At 48.4% G+C, this 18653-nt stretch overlaps 10 protein-coding genes across 10 annotated transcripts; 5 read left to right on the plus strand and 5 right to left on the minus strand.

The window, feature by feature from the left end:
- Positions 1–368: 368 nt before the first annotated feature.
- On the minus strand, positions 369–2086 carry N7519_007387 (uncharacterized protein; the record flags this gene model as incomplete). The annotated part of the gene is made up of 3 exons (XM_057294163.1): positions 369–1193; positions 1263–1350; positions 1404–2086. The coding sequence occupies 3 exons, from the start codon at positions 2084–2086 to the stop codon at positions 369–371; spliced, it is 1596 nt and encodes a 531-aa protein (XP_057148974.1).
- Positions 2087–4323: 2237 nt separating this feature from the next.
- On the minus strand, positions 4324–4506 carry N7519_007388 (uncharacterized protein; the record flags this gene model as incomplete). The annotated part of the gene is made up of 1 exon (XM_057294164.1): positions 4324–4506. The coding sequence occupies one exon, from the start codon at positions 4504–4506 to the stop codon at positions 4324–4326; it is 183 nt and encodes a 60-aa protein (XP_057148975.1).
- A 1112-nt stretch (positions 4507–5618) lies between these two features.
- N7519_007389 (uncharacterized protein) lies at positions 5619–6953 on the plus strand (the record flags this gene model as incomplete). Its single annotated transcript, XM_057294165.1, has 1 exon — positions 5619–6953. One exon carries the CDS (start codon positions 5619–5621, stop codon positions 6951–6953), a length of 1335 nt encoding a protein of 444 aa, XP_057148976.1.
- A 161-nt stretch (positions 6954–7114) lies between these two features.
- Positions 7115–8317, plus strand: N7519_007390 (uncharacterized protein; the record flags this gene model as incomplete). Its single annotated transcript, XM_057294166.1, has 1 exon — positions 7115–8317. One exon carries the CDS (start codon positions 7115–7117, stop codon positions 8315–8317), a length of 1203 nt encoding a protein of 400 aa, XP_057148977.1.
- Positions 8318–10246: 1929 nt separating this feature from the next.
- N7519_007391 (ferredoxin family 2Fe-2S iron-sulfur cluster binding protein) lies at positions 10247–11025 on the minus strand (the record flags this gene model as incomplete). The annotated part of the gene is made up of 3 exons (XM_057294167.1): positions 10247–10530; positions 10592–10698; positions 10766–11025. 3 exons carry the CDS (start codon positions 11023–11025, stop codon positions 10289–10291), a joined length of 609 nt encoding a protein of 202 aa, XP_057148978.1. The 3' UTR covers positions 10247–10288.
- A 207-nt stretch (positions 11026–11232) lies between these two features.
- Positions 11233–12811, plus strand: N7519_007392 (mitofusin complex protein UGO1; the record flags this gene model as incomplete). The annotated part of the gene is made up of 3 exons (XM_057294168.1): positions 11233–11595; positions 11673–12533; positions 12626–12811. The coding sequence occupies 3 exons, from the start codon at positions 11233–11235 to the stop codon at positions 12809–12811; spliced, it is 1410 nt and encodes a 469-aa protein (XP_057148979.1).
- Positions 12812–12827: 16 nt separating this feature from the next.
- Positions 12828–13244, plus strand: N7519_007393 (uncharacterized protein; the record flags this gene model as incomplete). The annotated part of the gene is made up of 2 exons (XM_057294169.1): positions 12828–12838; positions 12956–13244. 2 exons carry the CDS (start codon positions 12828–12830, stop codon positions 13242–13244), a joined length of 300 nt encoding a protein of 99 aa, XP_057148980.1.
- A 204-nt stretch (positions 13245–13448) lies between these two features.
- On the minus strand, positions 13449–15536 carry N7519_007394 (alkaline phosphatase family protein; the record flags this gene model as incomplete). The annotated part of the gene is made up of 3 exons (XM_057294170.1): positions 13449–15223; positions 15280–15406; positions 15522–15536. The coding sequence occupies 3 exons, from the start codon at positions 15534–15536 to the stop codon at positions 13449–13451; spliced, it is 1917 nt and encodes a 638-aa protein (XP_057148981.1).
- A 651-nt stretch (positions 15537–16187) lies between these two features.
- N7519_007395 (Gfo/Idh/MocA family protein) lies at positions 16188–17479 on the plus strand (the record flags this gene model as incomplete). Its single annotated transcript, XM_057294171.1, has 3 exons — positions 16188–16398; positions 16506–16910; positions 16983–17479. 3 exons carry the CDS (start codon positions 16188–16190, stop codon positions 17477–17479), a joined length of 1113 nt encoding a protein of 370 aa, XP_057148982.1.
- An 89-nt stretch (positions 17480–17568) lies between these two features.
- On the minus strand, positions 17569–18537 carry N7519_007396 (putative class III chitinase; the record flags this gene model as incomplete). Its single annotated transcript, XM_057294172.1, has 1 exon — positions 17569–18537. The coding sequence occupies one exon, from the start codon at positions 18535–18537 to the stop codon at positions 17569–17571; it is 969 nt and encodes a 322-aa protein (XP_057148983.1).
- Positions 18538–18653: the final 116 nt, after the last annotated feature.

An 18653-nucleotide genomic window follows, 5' to 3' on the forward strand; every position in this document is an offset into this window, starting at 1 on the left:
AGGCGCCATTCTGCTCTAGAAGAGGCCGACGAGTAGTCCAAAAGAAAGATACAATAGGGCAAATTAGGCGGCACGTTTCACCTACGCAGTATTCATCTAGGTAGTCTGTGCAGGCCAGTTAGGCTATGTAGCAGATATTGATAGCAGGTATCGATTACTATGTTAACAATCTGGTCTTGACACCTGTATACTGAATAAAATTGTGATTGTGATACAAAACACACAAAACATACGTTAGTGAATAAAGCAAGAGAAAGAAAGCACAGCTGCTCAACAAATCCAAACAAAAAATAGCTACATTTATCCATAAAATGTCCCCGGGGACGGCTGAAATCCGATTCCGGCTCGAGCACGCGACTCATGTTTCCTCAATTGCCTGGGCCTCCGGAGGAGTGCCCTCCAAAAAAACCAATCCCGTTTGACTGCGATTGAGATTTAGCAACAGAGTTCTGCCTTTTACGACTGGGTTGTTTAGTCGTTGGGCTAGATTGCCCTCGAACTTCTTCCCTCAGTTCTTGATTGGCAGCAACACATAATCTCTGAGAGCTCATGAGCGGAACGACGGAAGTCAAAATAAAGGCATCACATTCCAAGGAAAGGAATCCAGGGAAAACGACAAAAAGGTGATTGTCTGGATGCTCAGCCCCGATGGTATCTTCACCACCTACGGGAGACTGGAATAGAGAATCCTCATCGAGGGCCCAATCGACTGGATCAAATTCCGTCTCATATCTTTTCGTGGAATTCTGGATAGGACGCCAGACCTCGATTGCCCTATCAACAACGTTCTTTATCCTCTCTTTGAGCTCACCATACTGGGCAGTTGAAAGAAGCTCATGAAGATAGTGGGACACATTCTGAACAACAGATTTGGCCCTAGACTGAAGTTCAGCTTCCTGCCCGTCACGATCAATAGAAAGCAGGACGGAGCGATAAAAATGTTCTTTTTCGTTGTCACTTTTCGCAAGCTTATTCAAGCTCATCCTGAAATTGCCGGTCTCGGACGGAAAGTAACTCGGTTGAAAAATCTCCTTATCAATTTCCCTGGATAGAATGCCTAACATCACAGCCAAACGCATTCCCTTAGCGGCATCGGAATTCGAAGCACACAGGGGGGCAGGCTGCCCTTGGATTGCCCCATCTCGGATAGCAGCATCAGTATCCAGTCTGAACTTCTTCCAGCGTCTATCATTCTTCCAGGAAAGTTAGTCTAAGTTTCGGTTTAACATATGAGGGCATAGAATATATATGGGACAACGTACTTTGAGATTCTCGTCGCTCAAATTCTGGCGCAAGACGGTCCAAATTTCATTTATTGCGTAGTCCCAGATGCCCTCAAACCTATCAATTCTGGAACTTAAGAGTTAGCAAGCTGCAATACAATACCTAGGGAAAGTACTAACATTGACTGCTCATCAATTTGGTGAGATTTAAGGATAAAAGCATCGAACTTTTCAAGTCGACTGCGAGCCTTTTGCATCTTTTCATCAAGCGACTTCTTCTCTGTTTCAAGGCAAACGCTTTTCGCTTGTTCCTTAGCAAGGAGACTCTCAAGGTTTGCGGTAGTAGCCTTCATTTCGTCAACCGATGTATCTCTTTCTTTAAGTCTTTTCTGTAGGGAACCAATATCAAGATTGTGTTGTGCAATTATTGAGTTCATCCTCCTTTCGTCCTGCGATCTTTCAGACAGCTGTGTTTGTATCTGCCCTTGGAGTTCTTGAATCCTTCGAGAGATCTCAGCCAGAGATTTCTCTCTTTCTGTAACCGCTTTTCGAAGAGAAGAATTTTCTTTTTCTGCCTTTTCTTTCTGGGTGGTCAAGGCTTGGTTCACTGCAGAAAATCTGCTGAGCGCAACCAACTCATTCTCTTCTTGAGCTTTGATATGCTTCTGCAATTTGTCCAGCTTTTCATCTCGAATCTGGATTTGATCCTGCTGTTCTTTAACCTGACTATAAGTCGCCGATGCTTTCTGGAACTCGGGATCGAAAGTGAGTTGTCTGACGTGCTCAATGATTTTGTTCAAGAAATCTTCATGTTCCACCTTAGTAGAGACGGGCGTCATTGTTTCAGTTGCTGTTGAAGACATAATGATTATAACGACTAATGTCACATGAGAGTTTGATTTGGTTGAAATCTTAGAACTAACGTGATGGAAGTGGCATGTATTTATAATTTCTTCCATACTGGAAGCATATATGGAATGCCCATAGTTTCACCTTTGATGTTGGGAGACAACGAGGAATTCACTATTGCGCGTATGGAAACAAGTGTCAGGGCTGTAGGAGCTTGGACCTCTTAACGCCTCGCTGAGCTGTCTTGCATATGCAAGACACAGGGTTCCGAGCAACGTGTTCTGGAGGGAATGGTTACCCGCTCCCACAGAGACGTATAATACAGAGGTTCAGTACCGAAGCGAGTCATGAGATATTCCTAGCGTCCAATCAAAACCTCATTGCTCAGGGATGCTCTCCACCAAACCAGCCTCGTCAAGGCGATCAGTGTTCGTCAAACAAGGCGAGGAAGACCCGAGCCAGGATTATGAGGCATCCCGGTGTGCTATAGGTGGGTATGACGTGTAACAAGTAATATACGAGCGATTTCCGAGCTGCTTATGGCGGGTATAGTCAGTAAATCACTGGGGTCGTAGCTAAATAAATCGCCTGCTGGATGTGGCTGAGAGTGAAACGCATGAACGCTTTAAGTGCTCTGCCCCGCACGGTTGCCTTGTGTCAAGAAAGGCGAATGGTGGCAGCTGAATCAAGCTATCGGCAGCAAGTTTATCAAGGAGAATACGTAACAAGACCACTTAATGAAGACGGACAGCCGATCCCTTCACACATGTATTAGCATTTACCATTTATTTTTGCGTACGGTTATCAATCTGACCGATCTTGCATCTCTTGTAGTTCCGGCTACAGACATTAAGGCTACCTTGTCCAGAAGATCCATGGATGTGGAATGCCAAAGAGCTACATCGACGGAATGTGCCTCTCTCCTTCCCTATGAGGTGTTGGGAATTACGTTCCTGGGCTCCGAGGCACTACCAACTGACTGACGGTTTCGGGAGCTTCCGCGATATATGGTGAAAGTACATCATTTTTGACCAAAAATACGATGCGAAAGACGGTTCTGAATTGCGGGTTCTTACCGTTGGTGATATCTGTTTGCGTAAAAATTCTGAATCGACTCTTGGAAAGTTTCTAATATAAATTGAGGTAAATTCCGGTCATCTGAAGACTATTATCAAGCTGCAAAATGGTGCAAAGCGCTCCGGATGAGAGGTTGATATATTTAGCCTGCATTCTCCCCGATAGCCGAATCTTAGTATCTAGCTCCGAGGATAAGAAAATCCGGCTCTAGGATCCCGTTACTAGAGCACTATATTAGACGCTCGAGGACCATTCAGGTCCGATCCAATCAGTGACATTCTCTCCTAATGGCTAGCTTATAGCGTCTAGCTCTAGTGATAATATAGTTCGGCTTTAGGATCCCGTCTTAGGAGTCTTATATCAGGCTTTTAAGGGCCATTCATAGGCGGTTTGGTCCGTTATATTCTCCCCGACGGCTAACTTCTCGCATCCGGCTCCTAGGATAAGACAGTCCGGCTTTGGGATCCTATCACGGGAACCCTACAGCGCACTCTTGAGGTCCATTCAGGTCTAGTCCGGTCGTTGGCATTCTCCCCGACGGCCGACTTCTCGCATCCGGCTCCTGGGATAAGACAGTCCGCTGTAAAGCTCACCTTTAAACACTGTAGGGGGTTGCCAAGATATAGACATATTTAACCCACACCCACTTGGCTCCATAACTCATATTCTGGGGAAGCGTTTTTAATCCACAAGCTCTAAGATAAGATGATACGGTCCTTTTCTGTGAAATGTTTATTAAGATTCGATATAACTGTCGGGATATATATCCTCCTGTTAGGACAAACCAGCAGTGACATACTACTAGCGACTGATGGATAGCATCCCTTGCTTGGTGAATGCATTCTCGCGTGCGGCTTAATGTTGTGACCGCAGAGGGCCGGTGAGTGGGATCCAGGGGTATTTTTTAACCAGATTATTTTTGAGTGACAGCAATATTAGTCATCAGACCACTTCTTGCACCATTCACTTATAGCACATATTTTCTGTTGGATGGCAGGGCGTGCTATAAAGCGAGAGTTGACCGTACTGTACATACTACAGGAGCCGTTACGGGAATTATGTCAGGGACCAAAACTTGAGCTTGTCATGTAAACTCTGACAGTAGGATAGTTATTATAGACACACACCTCACGGTCATGTCTCGGATTTACTGCTCAACGTATGTTCCGATCTATCATCTCGCTAGGAGAGTATTGAGGGTTTTGAGGTTCAACGCAGCACTGCCCCAGGACAGGCCGAGTGAAACTCCCTTCTGGTATGATCGTGCATTGGGCTTGATTGATTGTTCTGGAACCGGATCTTCCAACAGCATATATCTCGGGACGAATGGGGTACATTCCTCCACCAGATCTGGCATAGTCGCTGGTGTGACAAGAGCCTATTCCTTGGGAAAAGAGTGCGTTCTGCAGCGAATACTGAGACTGGAGAGGAGAGAGAAAAGGAAGAAGAGCTGGGGGTGCTGTGCTTGCCCTCATACCCTTCGGTCTCCGCCAATCAGATCGCTCAAAACTAGCTGGTCTATCTAAACACAGTACACACAGTTTCCCAGTGTCACAGGGGTTTACATATCGTATCGAGAGGTCATCTAGGATATATACGAGAAGCCCTTGAATGAAATTACGGCTAAGCTTGCTACGCGACGCGAGTAGACGCGAATACTTTTACGCGTCCTAAGAGATAAAGCTATGATGCTATATACATTTCAGGATTCTTAACCTATAGATTCGATAGAGAGGAGTACTTTCTACTTGTAAGGCTAAATGAAGGGGGCTAGAGAGGGAGGGAGAGAAAAAGAAAGGAATCTTCGGTCTCTCTAGCTAGAATAGTTAAGGGATCCACGATAGGCAGTCATAGAACGCCGGTAGATCGCTGTGGATTCCGCGGCTTAACGCGATCTCCCGATTCTCGATTCCCCTTCAGTGAGATCAGATGCCAAGGGGCGCACAGGACACGCACCACCAGGGGCGGGAGCACGCACGCGGGGCGAATGAGGATGCAGAGAAATGGGATGATAGGCCCAATACCTTTGGCTACGAGGGTATAAGGTAAAGAGTTTTATCTCTATGTTACAGGTTGCTGGGCCATAGATTGCGTCTCAAAGTGAATATGAAGGTCGCAAGCGTACTGTACAAGCTATCATAGTCTTAATCCACGAGTAATCCGACGCTGAGATAAAAACAATCGAGGCGTACGCTAAGACTTCTGGTTTGTTTTGTGACTTGCCGACGGTCCATGATGGAGGTGACAGGCAAGCAACAAATCCAAGGCACACGCAATTTATTAGTTCGCTTATTTATCCTGTATCACTAACCCATCTAAATGTTTTGATTTAGCTGCAGGCGCCACACGATTTGTTGGCACCTTCCGTCAGCTGAGGCCAAAACTCTTCCAATGCGGCACGTAAGCTCTGCCTCTTTTCTATCTCCTCCCACTTGTACTTGACTTCTCGGACCTGCCTTTTCGTTCTCTATGGCGGACAGCTTAAACCTGTTGGGAGTGGTTGGCACCTGGGTAGCTGCTGTCATTGCAATTATCGCGCTCGCCGGCATCTTGCCTGTCTATGTTCTCTACCGACAGTCTCAGACAGATCGCCATATTGCGCTCAACAAGGTGCATGACCCTCATAAGACGTACATAACAGCGGGATACCTGCTATTGCCGGGGAGGCGGTTCTTTCGATCATACAGTGTGCCCGACCTGGCAGACCCTCCAACATGGTCACAGCTTACGATTGTTGCAAGGCGGCGCTGCGAGGGTTTTGGAAAAAATGTTTTACGATCTTTGACGGGGTGGGTGAATTTTGTCAATGTCCTGCAGATATACAACATCAAGCCAGCAGTTTCCAAGGGGAAACTGACCTTCGCCGGTCAAGAAGCCTTGCTGCCTGTCCATCGCGGTTGGTTGTTGCTGCTGGGAATAATTGACCGGTACTCGGATCAGTGGAATCGACCCGACAAGGGCCTGTTTGTTGGTGAAGCAGAAGAGGCAGATATGGATGAGTTTGGACCTGGGGCCATCTTTGGCATAAGCGGCGTACTTGAACGTATTGTCGCTTCGCCGTTACGGCAGGGCGATGTTGAGTCTGGACAAGGACCGGTGGATAAAGTAGCTTTTCGCATGCATTCCGTACAGCATATGGCCAGGGTATCAGAGTCTTTTCTACATGGTGACGATATGCCTATTTCATCGCTGGTTGCCTTGTATCTTGGCTATCTGGTCAGCGTTGATGGGAAAGAGCATTATGACCTTGAGACGCCGGGCAAAATGCTAACTGAGTATGTTTCGGCGCACCGTCGTGATCCAGATGGGGATAATTCTCATAAGATCTGGGTCTGGGACCAGAAACCAATGGACAGTCTACCGTCCCAACAAAGAAGACTGATGCAAGAGCTTGGAATTAAACTGCCGCGAGTCCTGAAGCTGAAAGAAATCGCAGCCCCAAACCAAGCCATCTTCAGCCAGATGCCCCGTGATGCTGCTCAAAGTTATCAAGTTATTTCGCACAAGGGGGAAGGAATTTGGATGACTCGGTCCAGTTTACATATACTTGTGCTTGCGGTTTTGAGACTGAAGATTACTCAACAGTCGTTTCTGTTCGACAACCCACCGCTTGACCACGACATATTGAGTCATTTATTTGACTCGCGAAATTTACTGACCTTCGTCAAGACGACGGAAAAGTTTGTCAGGAACTTGGATGCCCTCACACAAAGGGAAAAACAGGATTTGGAACAATCATTGCTGAGTGTGAAAGAAATGCACCCGAAGACGGCGCCGAGATGGGATGGAGCCGTACGAGAATGAACGCCTGCGCTTCACTGGACAGGGTGCTGGATGAGATTTGCCAAAAAAGTGGCAAGCTTCTCTGCTGCGTCATCTCTATCCTATATATGCAAGAGAAAGGCTTTCGATTCATATGCAAAAGATACAACTACGACGACCCCGGATTGCTTGCGAAGCAATTCATGGTGGACTTGTCGTCTAAAAAGGTTCTCGCGCCACAATCTTATACCGGAGGCGAACATGAATTCGAGGAGTTCTATTTCGATTTTCCGACAGTTTTCTCGGACGCCGAGTTACTTGACATCTGGCCCACGCCTATGAACAGATATCCAGTGCCTATTTCGTTGCCGCTCGCCATGATGGCATGTCTGCGGGGACACTTGAGGATGGCTATATGGGACATGAAACTGTCTTGCTCGCCATTGGCCAATGTTTATCAAGCGCTGCGCAGTGGTGTCGTGCATTTTGCGCCCCAGGAAATACTACCACCAGGTTCTTTTTCAATGCAAATGCCGGAATCCTTTCCTCCTCCTCCTCCTCCTCCTCCTCCTCCTCCTCCAGAACCTGCTGTCGGTGTTGTCCATTACGAAAGAGGCTCTTCCTACGATTCATGGGACTCCCGATACGATTCATGGGACTCCCGATCCAGCAGCCCTGACGATGAGCCGCGTCAGCGCGTCGTGGATAGAGGGAGAACGTATATCCAAAGAGCATATTCCATGTCTGTTGACTCCGCCGAAACACATCCCCCCATTACAACATCATCCGTCGCCCTGGATGGTCACGCCGAAGATGGCTACGTGACCGCTCCAGAAGAAGACACAGACGATGTAACTGTTGTCATAAGGGCCAAATCACCGACGCCACCATCACCAGAAAATTCTGCATTTTCTTCTTCTGCCTCATCGCAACGTTCTGATCAAGCTCACCTCTCGCATGATGAAGAGGCAGCATGCATAGTTCGGCTTTCTGTCCTGAGAAACATGTTGACTAGCGATGAGTCGGTCAGAGTAAGAGCTCTCGAAAACATCGAGAGATCTATAGGCAGACAAAGAGGAGAGATGGAGACGCAGACGGGAATAATACTATCCAGGGACCAAGAAGACAGGGAGAGAACCTTAGAGGATGCTCTAGGTCAAGAGTACACTACTACGAGATCTGGGGAGCGACGTCGTCACAGAAAGTTCGTTTCTGATGGACCTAAGCGCAGGTCAGGGTCGCGTCGTGATGGAAAACAAAAGGATGCAGCTGGAAGGAGTAAATGGCCCCCCGGAAATGGAGAAGTCTGGGTAGAAGAAGTCACGTATGGTATTGGGACAAGTCGTCGTCGGAAAGAGGATAAAAGCGTCCAGTTCGATGATATTCTGATTAGCAGTCAGCGGTAGTAGGTAGCAATGATTCCTATGAATCAAGAGAGAAACGTATATGAATCGTTGTATAAATAGATCTTTCTAAAAAGGTAGAAAATCTAACTGTAACAAGACTGTTCTTGCTGGAAGGGATGGTCCACACAATTGGAGTACGCGCTTTGGAGTTCGCGGTTGGGAGTTCGCGGTTCTGGATAGTAAGACCTCGCCTGCACTGGGCATCTCATGCAACATTTAAGAGTCAATCATCCCCGAAATAGCCGAAATGTATCCAGGACCTGACGGCTCAATCAGGGACCATCAGCATTAAGCAAGCAAGCCTGTTCCTGACAAGGGATAGGGCAGGTACGTTTTTACTTGTCGATGAGGTCCGTTGGACTGACCCTCAAAGCCTAGAGCATACAGTAGAGTGTTACGCAAAACAGCCCAACAACGACAGAGGTAAGCCTATTCCCTCTAGTTAGTTAACGATTTGGAAAGCAGCGAACTCTTAAGGGTCATTCGGATTTTATTTGGTCGGTAGCGTTTTCCCCCTTGGGCCGGCAACTGGCGTCCGGCTCCTATGATAGAGATAGTCCGGCTTTGGGATCCTATCCAGGACGCCCTATATCAAAATCTCGAAGGCAATTTAGGCTCCGTTCGGTCAATGGCATTTTCTCCCGACGGCCTACCCTTAGCGTTAGGCTTAGAGGATAACACAGTTCGTCTCTAGGATCCGAAGACGGGCGTCCTAAATCAAACGCTCGAGGGCCATTCGGGTTAGGTCCAGTCGGTAGCATTCTCTCCTAACGGCTAACTTATTATATCCGGCTCCTATAATAATACAATTCGGCTCTAGAACCCTATAACGGGCTTACTATATCGCTTGCTCGAGGGTCATTTAGGCTTGGTTTCATCGATCACATTTTCTCTCGATGGCCAACTTCTGGCGTCTGGCTCATATGATATAACGGTCCGGGTCTGGAATTTGAAGATAGGTGCTGTCCAGCAGATTTTGATAGCTAAAGGAGCAGTCAATGAGCTGCGTTTTTCACAAGATGCATCATATGTCACAACCGATTTCGGAGCCCTCACTATTCAGTCTAAATGTGGGAGCCATGCTTCTAGCTAGATAAAAAAATATAAAGCTAAAAGAATATAAACTGAGCAGGAAGCGTACCAAGAAAAAACGAAGCGGAAGTGGAAGAAGGTGTTAGTCGAAATCAGGAAGTAAGGAAGGGCCAAAAAACGTAGTGGAAAATAAATTGCTTTTATATACTAGTAGTAAATTGATCAATCTATCTATCTCTGTTTTTAAATTAATTAATTTACTACGTGGTGGTGGTGGTGGTGTAAATGCTAGTTGAATTGAATCTATAGAAGAAACTGTCATTTGGGTGATCCCTTTTATATGGGTGGCGGACCCTCGCTTGCGAGGGTCCGATTTTTTGTAAAAAGATTGTGGGGCCGGTTACCATCTGCTCACCACGCTCTCTTAGGATTCCTTTATATGAATACACCTAGCCGCACACTCTCAGATCCATACCCTTCTTCATTTCTTCACCTATCCTATACATGCTTCGTACGTTCTTCCAGTGGTATCCCATCCACCTATCTCGTCCAACTTTACCCCGCCTCAGTCACGCACTTCATCCACTTCCACCACTCCCTTCACCACCCGTACCTTCAACACCCAGCTCACCGCTCGCCCTTTATTCGCTTCACCTTCCTAGCGTTCGGAGAGTCTTTTTTCTTATATATTCTTTTCTACATTGTAATTAAATTGCTTATGGGGAAAATCCTGTTTGGTCAAAATAGTACAGGAGATTTTCATTTTGTGATACCGTGCAAGTCTACTAGATGCATCAGATGAATATTACAGTACAAAGTCCTATATTTGGTGTCCAAATAGGACCATAAACCCCCTCTGTGACCCACCGTCTCGGCCCAGATAAGATGTGAGGGTATTCAAGATCCAAACAGTCCCTCCTGGGGTTTCTTTTGGTGTCTTTATTTCGACTCAAAGTCGCTTGCTTGGAGATTCCGTGTCATGGACGGCAATCGTACGACCAGTCCGTCGAGGTCCTTGGTCATGATCACCTGGCAGCCCAACCGAGAGGTCTCGGTAAGCCCGAAAGCCAGATCCAACATGTCGTTCTCGTCGTCCGATGGCTCTTCCATCTTATCAAAGGTATCCGGGTCCTCCACAATCACATGGCACGTTGAGCAGGCGCAGGATCCTCCGCACGCACCTATTCCCGACATGATGTTAGATATCAGTGGTTAAATATGCATCATATCGGCTCAACCCACCTTCCATTTCAAGGTCATTTGCCTGTGCGATGTCGAGTAGGTTATCACCCTCAGCAACCTGGAGGTCTACCTTGGTGCCATCCTTGTCAATGAAAGTCACGTTGATCCTAAAGAATCGATCAGCATGCAGTGCAGACAGCGCAAGAGCGCAGCAAGAGTGCAAATCTGGCTTACTCTTCTCCGGGCTTTGGCGGCGTGATATGACCATGCGCAGCTTGTGCAGTCACCGAAAAAGCACGCCGGGCTGTATTATATCCTTGCCAAGGTGATTGAAGGCTTCTCCGTGCATTGATATCCGACCGAGGGTGTGTCTTGATTCCGGTGTTGGTCCATGACCTTGAATAACTTAGACATCTCCGCGATTGAGTCAAACAGACATCCCCTGTGTTAGGTACACGGCGCAATTGCCGACCGACTTCTCGCCAGAAAGCCATGTTGCAGAAAAGGGGAATAAATAAATTAAAAGGGGAATTCGAAAGTCAAAGGAGAGAAAAAGAGGATCCGGGGAAGATGGGAAGAGTGAGCAATGATCGTCCAATGGCCGCGGAGGAAAAAAATGACTGACAAAGCTTGGGCGTTCGGCCATTCCACTCCTCCCGTTCTTCGTTCCCCGACTCTTTAACTCCGACCAACATCACATTATGGCGACTCGTGAAGGGATCAATCCCTTGCGGCCTTACTATATCCCTCCGTCTGGCTTATCGCCCGCTTCAAATGCGCCCGCCGAGGTGGCATCGCCGTCATCGGCCCAGGTCTTTGGCAGCACAGCTCGCGATCTCATGCCGGACTTGGACTATGCCGATTATCTGGAAGCCTCGCCCTCTGTGACTGACTGGGTTCGAGATACATTGAACCGGGCTCTTGTGCGCTACACCAAGGTCCTTACCGCACAGCCGTTCGACGTCGCCAAAACCATCTTGCAGGTGTATGTCGTACCAGACGCCACAGAGGAGCAGCGGGATCGGAACTCGACACCGGGTGCTGAAGGAAGCTCTTATGATTCGGTAAGAAGGCTGTTCTATATAGCTGATATACAGCTGTGTTGAATTCCATGACAAATGACTGACGGATTTGCGTTTAGGACTCAGAATCATCCGATGATGAAATTAGTTACTTCACCTCAGCCGCCCCTCCAACGCCCACGCCGAGTACACCTAGATCTCGCAAGCCACGCCACCATATCACCGATCGCAGTGGCTATATTCGACCAGAGTCTGCCGCCCAGCCCAAGCATGCTCTGACTATCAAGAACTCGAACTCCCTGACCGAAGTTCTATCCCAGCTCTGGTCCTCCAGTGGCCCAACCTCCCTCTGGAAGTCCTCTAACACTACATTCATTTACTCACTTCTCCTGCCGACTTTGAACACTTTCATCCGCAGTCTGCTGACGGCAATTGTCGGCTTGCCAGAAGAAGATATTTCCTTGTCGATGACAGCGGACATTCTGACTGCATCCTCCCCTCTGGCAACGCTGGTCTTGTCATTCATTTCATCCTCGCTATCCGCCCTGATCCTAGCTCCTATCGACACCGCCCGTACATTCCTAATGCTCACGCCAGCAACCCATGGGCCGGGGTCCCTCGTCCGAGCTATCCGCCAGCTCCCCACACCCAACTGCACGATCCCTTCGCATCTCGTCCCGATCACTGTGCTCCACTCAAGTCTCCCCAACCTCATTATGACCTCGACGCCACTCTTCCTCAAATCATATCTGTCCATTGATCCCCTCCTAAACCCAAACGCATGGAACCTCTGTGCTTTCCTCGGCTCCGGACTTGAGCTCGCCGTGCGATTCCCACTTGAGACCGTGCTCCGCCGCGCACAGATTGCCACATACACGTCCTTGAGTCTGCGCCAAAAGTCATCGGGCGGTAGCATCAGTGCCACGTCTATTGATGCTTCCGATGTGGAAACCATCGTCCCTACCCGCGCACATACCGCGGTATCATTGGCACCATGTGGCACATTGTTTACGAGGAGGGTGTCAGCTCGAAACCGTCCGACACAGAACGTGCTAAACAACTCCTCGGCCAGCGTACCTCACAGCAGAAGCGACAGCAAGGCCAGGGTATTCAGGGCCTGTACCGCGGCTGGCGTATTGGCATGTGGGGGATCGCCGGCATCTGGGGAGCCAGCTTGTTGGGCGGAGTCGCTGGTGGCAGCGAAGACGAGGTGACAACAAGAGGTGGCCATGGCCGTTCCAGCGGTGGACGCTTCTAAGGAATGCCGTCAAGCCATGAGGCCTTCGTCTTCATCTTGGTCTTCATATTGGAAGCCACCAAATCGCCACTCAACTGATTCACTTAATAATTCGCGAAGAGACATTCCTTAATCGAGTCTCCGCGATGTTCTTTCGTTTCATAGTCCATCCCTCTTCCTTAGTGGTCGAGACAGTTGGACACCTGAATCTTCCATATTGGCAACATCGGAAGCATTTCTCCCATCGCGTGCGCCATTGATACTCGGTCTCCACTCTCCTCTCCTTCTTCCACTTGTCTACATCTTATACCCCAGTGAATGGATCCCGGGGAAAGTCGATCGGCGTCATGTTTTTGGTTTAGCAGCGCAAACCGTGTATAAAACCTTCCCCTTCCCTCCATATAGCTATGTAACGAGATACAAACCACAGTCCGATCTCGCTCCGGCTTGCTAGGCATTTAATTCATTTGATGATTGATTATAGAAACTGAATTTTAATTCGAATCAAGGTTGCGCTATCTAAATACTGTGTTATCTAATTTATCGCACCTGAGAGAACACCTGCTTGGTTTCGCATCTATCAATATGGTCATCCAACCTGCTTTGAAGAGATTCAAAAGAGCAAACGAGGTGATCCCTGGAGAAGCGACAAAACCAGCTAATCGAGTCTCTCGATCCTCCACAGTCGATCTGCGAGTTGAAAGAAGAGATCATTAACCGTCTCAGCAAACCGCTTCGTCAACTCCGGCAACCGTCCCACAACAGTCCCAAGCACTACACTCCAACTAAGATCCGGAATCTCATCCTGAACCACACGGCCCGGCGGCAGAGACGGGCCATGCACGCTCATATCGCGGTCCAATGGCACACTGAGACGATACTTCCAAACAACCACCCCATCCACATATAACGAGTAAGTAAGAACGGAGCTACGAGCCCGAACAGGCGCAGCAGCAGTCGAACCAACATCTTCAACCTCATCCGCAATATCAATAAGCCCGAACTTACTATTTCCATTCGGCGCATACTTCACCATAACATCCTCAGAGTCTGTCTGGTGGTACGTACGGACGGGAAGGTAGAACATGCTCAACGGCCCAACGCTGAACTCGTGCAATCCCAGCCCAGCCGTATTAGGCAGAAGTTGATCGGGACCGAGGTTAAGCTCCGGGTCCGGGAACCTAGTGGCGCCGAATTCGTGTCTGTCACCGCTAAGCATGACTATGCGGATACCTAGATCGCGCTCTGCGCGCCACATTGCTTCGAAGACGGTGCGGCGCTCGTCAAGGAACCCGCCCCAGGTATCTGTGGTGCCGACGTGCCAGTTCTTGGTGAAGGGCACGCTGGAGGAGATGATTTTCCAGTGTACGCCTGCTGGCTCTGGGGTTGAGATGTACGTCAGGAGGGATTGGAGCTGGGGGTGGCCGAGGATGGTTGAGTTCTGGTGCGCTGGCTCGGTGCGGTAGGTGCGTGTGTCTAGCATGAAGAATGAGGCTGGGCCTTGCGTGAAGGCGAAGTAGGTTACGTTGTCTGGATGGGCGAAGGGCGCTTGCGGGATGGGTGGGTTTGCCCGCACGTGGTAGTGGATGAAGGGGTCTGCTGCCGCGGGATACGGGGCGGTTTTGTTGCCCTGCGACCAGTCGTTTTGGATCTCGTGGTCGTCCAGAGTGTGCAGCCAGGGGAGGTCGATAGCGCGGTTTTCTTCTGGCCCGTGGTTCCAGGAAGGCGACGAGTAGATGCGTCTATACTCGCTGCGGTAGTGTTCCATGGATGAGCCAAAACGCCAGGGGACGTCTATGTAGATGAAGTCGCCTAGGAAGAGCATGAATGCTGGGCGAAGTAGCTTGGGCAGTTTGGCGAGGGCGTCGGTCATTTGCTCGAGGCCTGGGACCCGTAGTGGATGCGATAGTATGTTGTAAGGGAAGTTTGGCTTTAGGCAACTTGACGTTACAAAAGATAGTCGCTTTGCTTCACGGGTTTCGGGCGATGGCGCCGTGGTAAACGTGCCAGACTTGTTGTTAGACAGCGAATAGCGATAGTGTGTCGCCGGCTTCAGGTCGGTTAGAGTCACAGTCGTAGTAAAGTCCGTGGTCTTATCCAGTTTGTAAACGATGCCTTCTTCATGCCAGTCCTGGCTCATTTCAGAGACCTCCTGGAACATCACCGTCACTGGTAGGCGAGCCGTGTCTGGCTCGCGAAAGACCAAGTTGGCAGTAGTCGGGGAGACATATCCAACGCGCGAGAACGCAACATCGGTGGTTGAATAAAGTAGAACACCACGGGTCAGGAAATCAAGTGTTAGCACTGCCAGGACGACATTGATTAATATCGTGATTCTGGTCCACAGGGGCCACCTTGCCGAGGGAAGCCCTGTCAACAGAGTGTTAAGAACAGAATCGCCGGCTTTGGCACGGCTAGATCCTGACTTATGCCCTGTAAATCACGTAGTTAGAATCTCATATTGTGATTATTTGGAAGGGCAGCCTGACTGTTTGAGCCTCCGGCTTTAGTTGTTTGACTTTGGTGAGGCTGGGTGTCCTTGAGCAAGGAAAATATTGATGACAGGTACACAAATAGGGAGGTAATTACGAGAGGCACAAAGTGATGACCAGGGATCTGTAATTATGTGAGTTTTCTGAAGCGCGATATTGACTGTTTATGACTTATACCCATCGCAGAAACACGAAGCTCGTCAAGCGGATGATCGCCGAACTCGTGGCTACAGCAATACGCGTAGGGAGGCCATTATGCGAAGCAATATGGCCAATTTTAAAATGTGGAGATCACCGCATGCTAAATAGAAGAAATGGAGGTGGAGAGTGGAAAATGGGTGTTGTTGATTCCTGATATGATGACGTATCCATTTAGGGGAAAGATCGACAACAGAGGCTCCAATGTTTCAATGTTTCAAGATTGATCGTATTAATTGTATTGGTTATTGAAAATTGCATAAATCGTGTAAACGGCAGGAGAATGAATAGTCAACACCCACCAACAACCTTCCCGTTGGCATCCGACATATATCCCACCGGCATCCCACCATTCTAGGTAGAGTGATAATGGCTGCAAAACCCACTATCTAGAATGTTCTCGAAGACAAGTATATCCATACAATGGTTTAATTGACCTCCGGAATAACAATCATCATGAAAGTAAGTCAAAGCAGAACGTCATTACCGGCAAGTCCACTGGCGAGTGGAGTGCCGATGGCGGTATACCGGTGGGATACCGCTGACAAACCATCATCACCTTCCAAGGTTTGTAATGATGAGTTATGATATAATAAACTGCTTGATCTATCTACTATATATATAGAGAGAGAGAGAGTAAGATGTTTCACTCTATGCTAAACCCTTAATCATTTACTCGTTCAATCTTCAATCTGTTATTCTTTCTTATGAAACCAGGTAGCATGAACCCAATCCGCATTGGCATAATCGGTCTTTCGCCGGGTGCATGGGCAGCTAATGCTCACCTACCCTATCTCCAAAGGCCTGATTCAAAGTTTGAAATTGTGGCTGTTTGCAACTCATCTGTGGAAAGTGCTGCGAAGAGCGCCAAAGACCTCAAGCTTCCAGGCGGAGTAAGGACATACGGAAATGTGCAAGGTACGTAACAATGACTTTTCCTTTTCTATGCTATTACTTGAATAAAGGCTATTCCTTTTCCATGCTATTACTTGAATAAAGGCTACATATCTAACCACTATGAATAGATATCGCGGATGACAAAGACATTGACCTTGTTGTCTGCGCTACTCGAGTAGACCGTCATTATAACTCTATTTTGCCTTCTCTGCAAGCTGGCAAGAATGTGTTTGTGGAATGGCCCCTTGGAAGGAACCTTGAGGAAGCAAGGGAACTTCTCAATGTGGCAAAAAAAAACAATGTCGAGCTCGCCGTGGTTGGACTTCAAGGCCGGTTTGATGCTATTGTGGAGACTTTAAAAGAGGTATTGAAAGAAGGAAGAATCGGCAAGGTTCTTAGCACAACAATCATCAGTCAAGGACTGATTGCAGGGCAGACGGAGCTTCATTCTCAATCTTATCTCATTGACCGTGAAAGTGGTGGATCCTTACTGTCAATTCCAGCCTTACATTTGCTCGACACCGTCCAGGAAGGTGCGTCTTAGGAGCCTCTAAGGCTACATCATGCCATTTGTTCTAAGGTTATCAGTTGCTAATAAATCGCAGTCCTTGGCGAATTTTCAAGCTTCCAATCTCTCCTTTCGAACCAGCGACGAGTTGTTAAAATTGTTAAAGAGGACGGCTCTGTGGTAAAGGAGAATGCCGTGAAGTCTACTCCGGATCATGTTATGATCCAGGGTACGCTCAACTCCGGTGTAGTACTCTCAGCTACAATTCGAGGTGGAGCACCATTCAAGGGTTCCCCTGGACTTGAGTGGAGCATCTATGGCGAGAAAGGAGAGATCAAGATAGCAGGTCCCAGTGCCTTTATCGAGATTGTCGGTACAACCAGCGTTCAGCTTCACGACTTTACCACCGACGAAATTGTGGAACTAGAGCTTAAGAACGGGACTTTTGCCGAGATGTATCCGATAAATAGGAATTTGGCCCGTGTTTACGAAGCAATTGCAGCAGGTGACAAAACTCTTCTTTGTGATTTTGAGGGTGCTGTGAAAAGACATCACTTTATTGAGGAAGTTTACAATCAGAATTCTCAGGTCTAAAGAGACTAAAGCTGGCCTAGTAACTTCATGTTGGATTTGAAGTGCAAGTATATTATAGTTTGTCTGAAATGCTACATATCAATTGTGTTTCATTGACGTCCCTGATTCAACATATCTTGAAACAAATTATTGAGGGTGCTCGCCATCGGCCCTGCCGACATTAACTGACGAGCTGCCGCGACAACATCTCTCATGCCCATACTCAATGACATCTCAGCAGCCCACTGCCACGGTTTCGCCGTGCCTCCAGGTAGGGCATTGAAATACTCCCAACCCATAACGCCACCGAAGTTGGGAAACTGCTCAACCAACATGGCCAGGAGAGGTCCAATTTTTCCCTGGGACACATAACCCTGTGATCCATTACCCGGGTTTGTCAACAGGCCATACACAATCCGTCGTGGAGACCACCCCTGGGCAACCATAGCAGCATACATCCGTGGATCCTCAGCAAGACCCCAGCCATTGTAGAACTGGGCATGGTACCAGTCAATCTTAGAAGCCCGAGCCTGCTCGAGTTCACGGTAGTCAAAGCCGGATAGGTTCCCAATACCAAGTAGTGCAGCTGCCACAGGAGCCAGGGTAATGATGAACGCGTCGCCCATGTCAGCCTTGAGTCGATCGATGAGTCGGATAATGCCTTGCAAGGACATGGCCTCTTCTACATCGAGATCGATTCCATCAAGGCCATGGCGGCGGATCATGGTCAGGAAAGGATAATAAAATTGTTCGAATTCCGCCCGGCTGCCGTCAAGGCGCGTGAATGAGCCCGGGGCCGCCCCGCCTAGCATGCCCATCACTTTCACGCCTTGCTGCTGCATGACGGGTACTTCGGCCCATAGGGGGTCGAACTTGGCGCTGTCTGGCGGGTCATCGTTGAGGGTGATATCTCCTGGTGCACCGTTTAGGTGAAAAGCCGCGAGAATAACATGTGTTATCCCGGTGTTGTTTTCCAGGAGCGGCAGCATGGAGACATACTGGCCCCCACCTGGGATGAGCGTTTGGTGGTACAGGATCACCCGCGGGCGCTCGCCGAGTCCACCTCGGATAGGGGGCATTTTAAAAAGGGGAATGTCTTGAATGCCCAGATAAACGTAGATTATAGCAAGTTTATTCCACGAGCTTCGCTTTGTGAGAGCTGGATGACTTGCTCAAGCTTTGGCGATTGGCAGAT

The sequence above is a fragment of the Penicillium mononematosum genome (genome assembly GCF_028829835.1).
Source record: "Penicillium mononematosum strain IBT 11891 chromosome Unknown utg000003l:1.0-8172316.0:1.0-8177699.0, whole genome shotgun sequence".
NCBI classification, from domain to species: domain Eukaryota; kingdom Fungi; phylum Ascomycota; class Eurotiomycetes; order Eurotiales; family Aspergillaceae; genus Penicillium; species Penicillium mononematosum.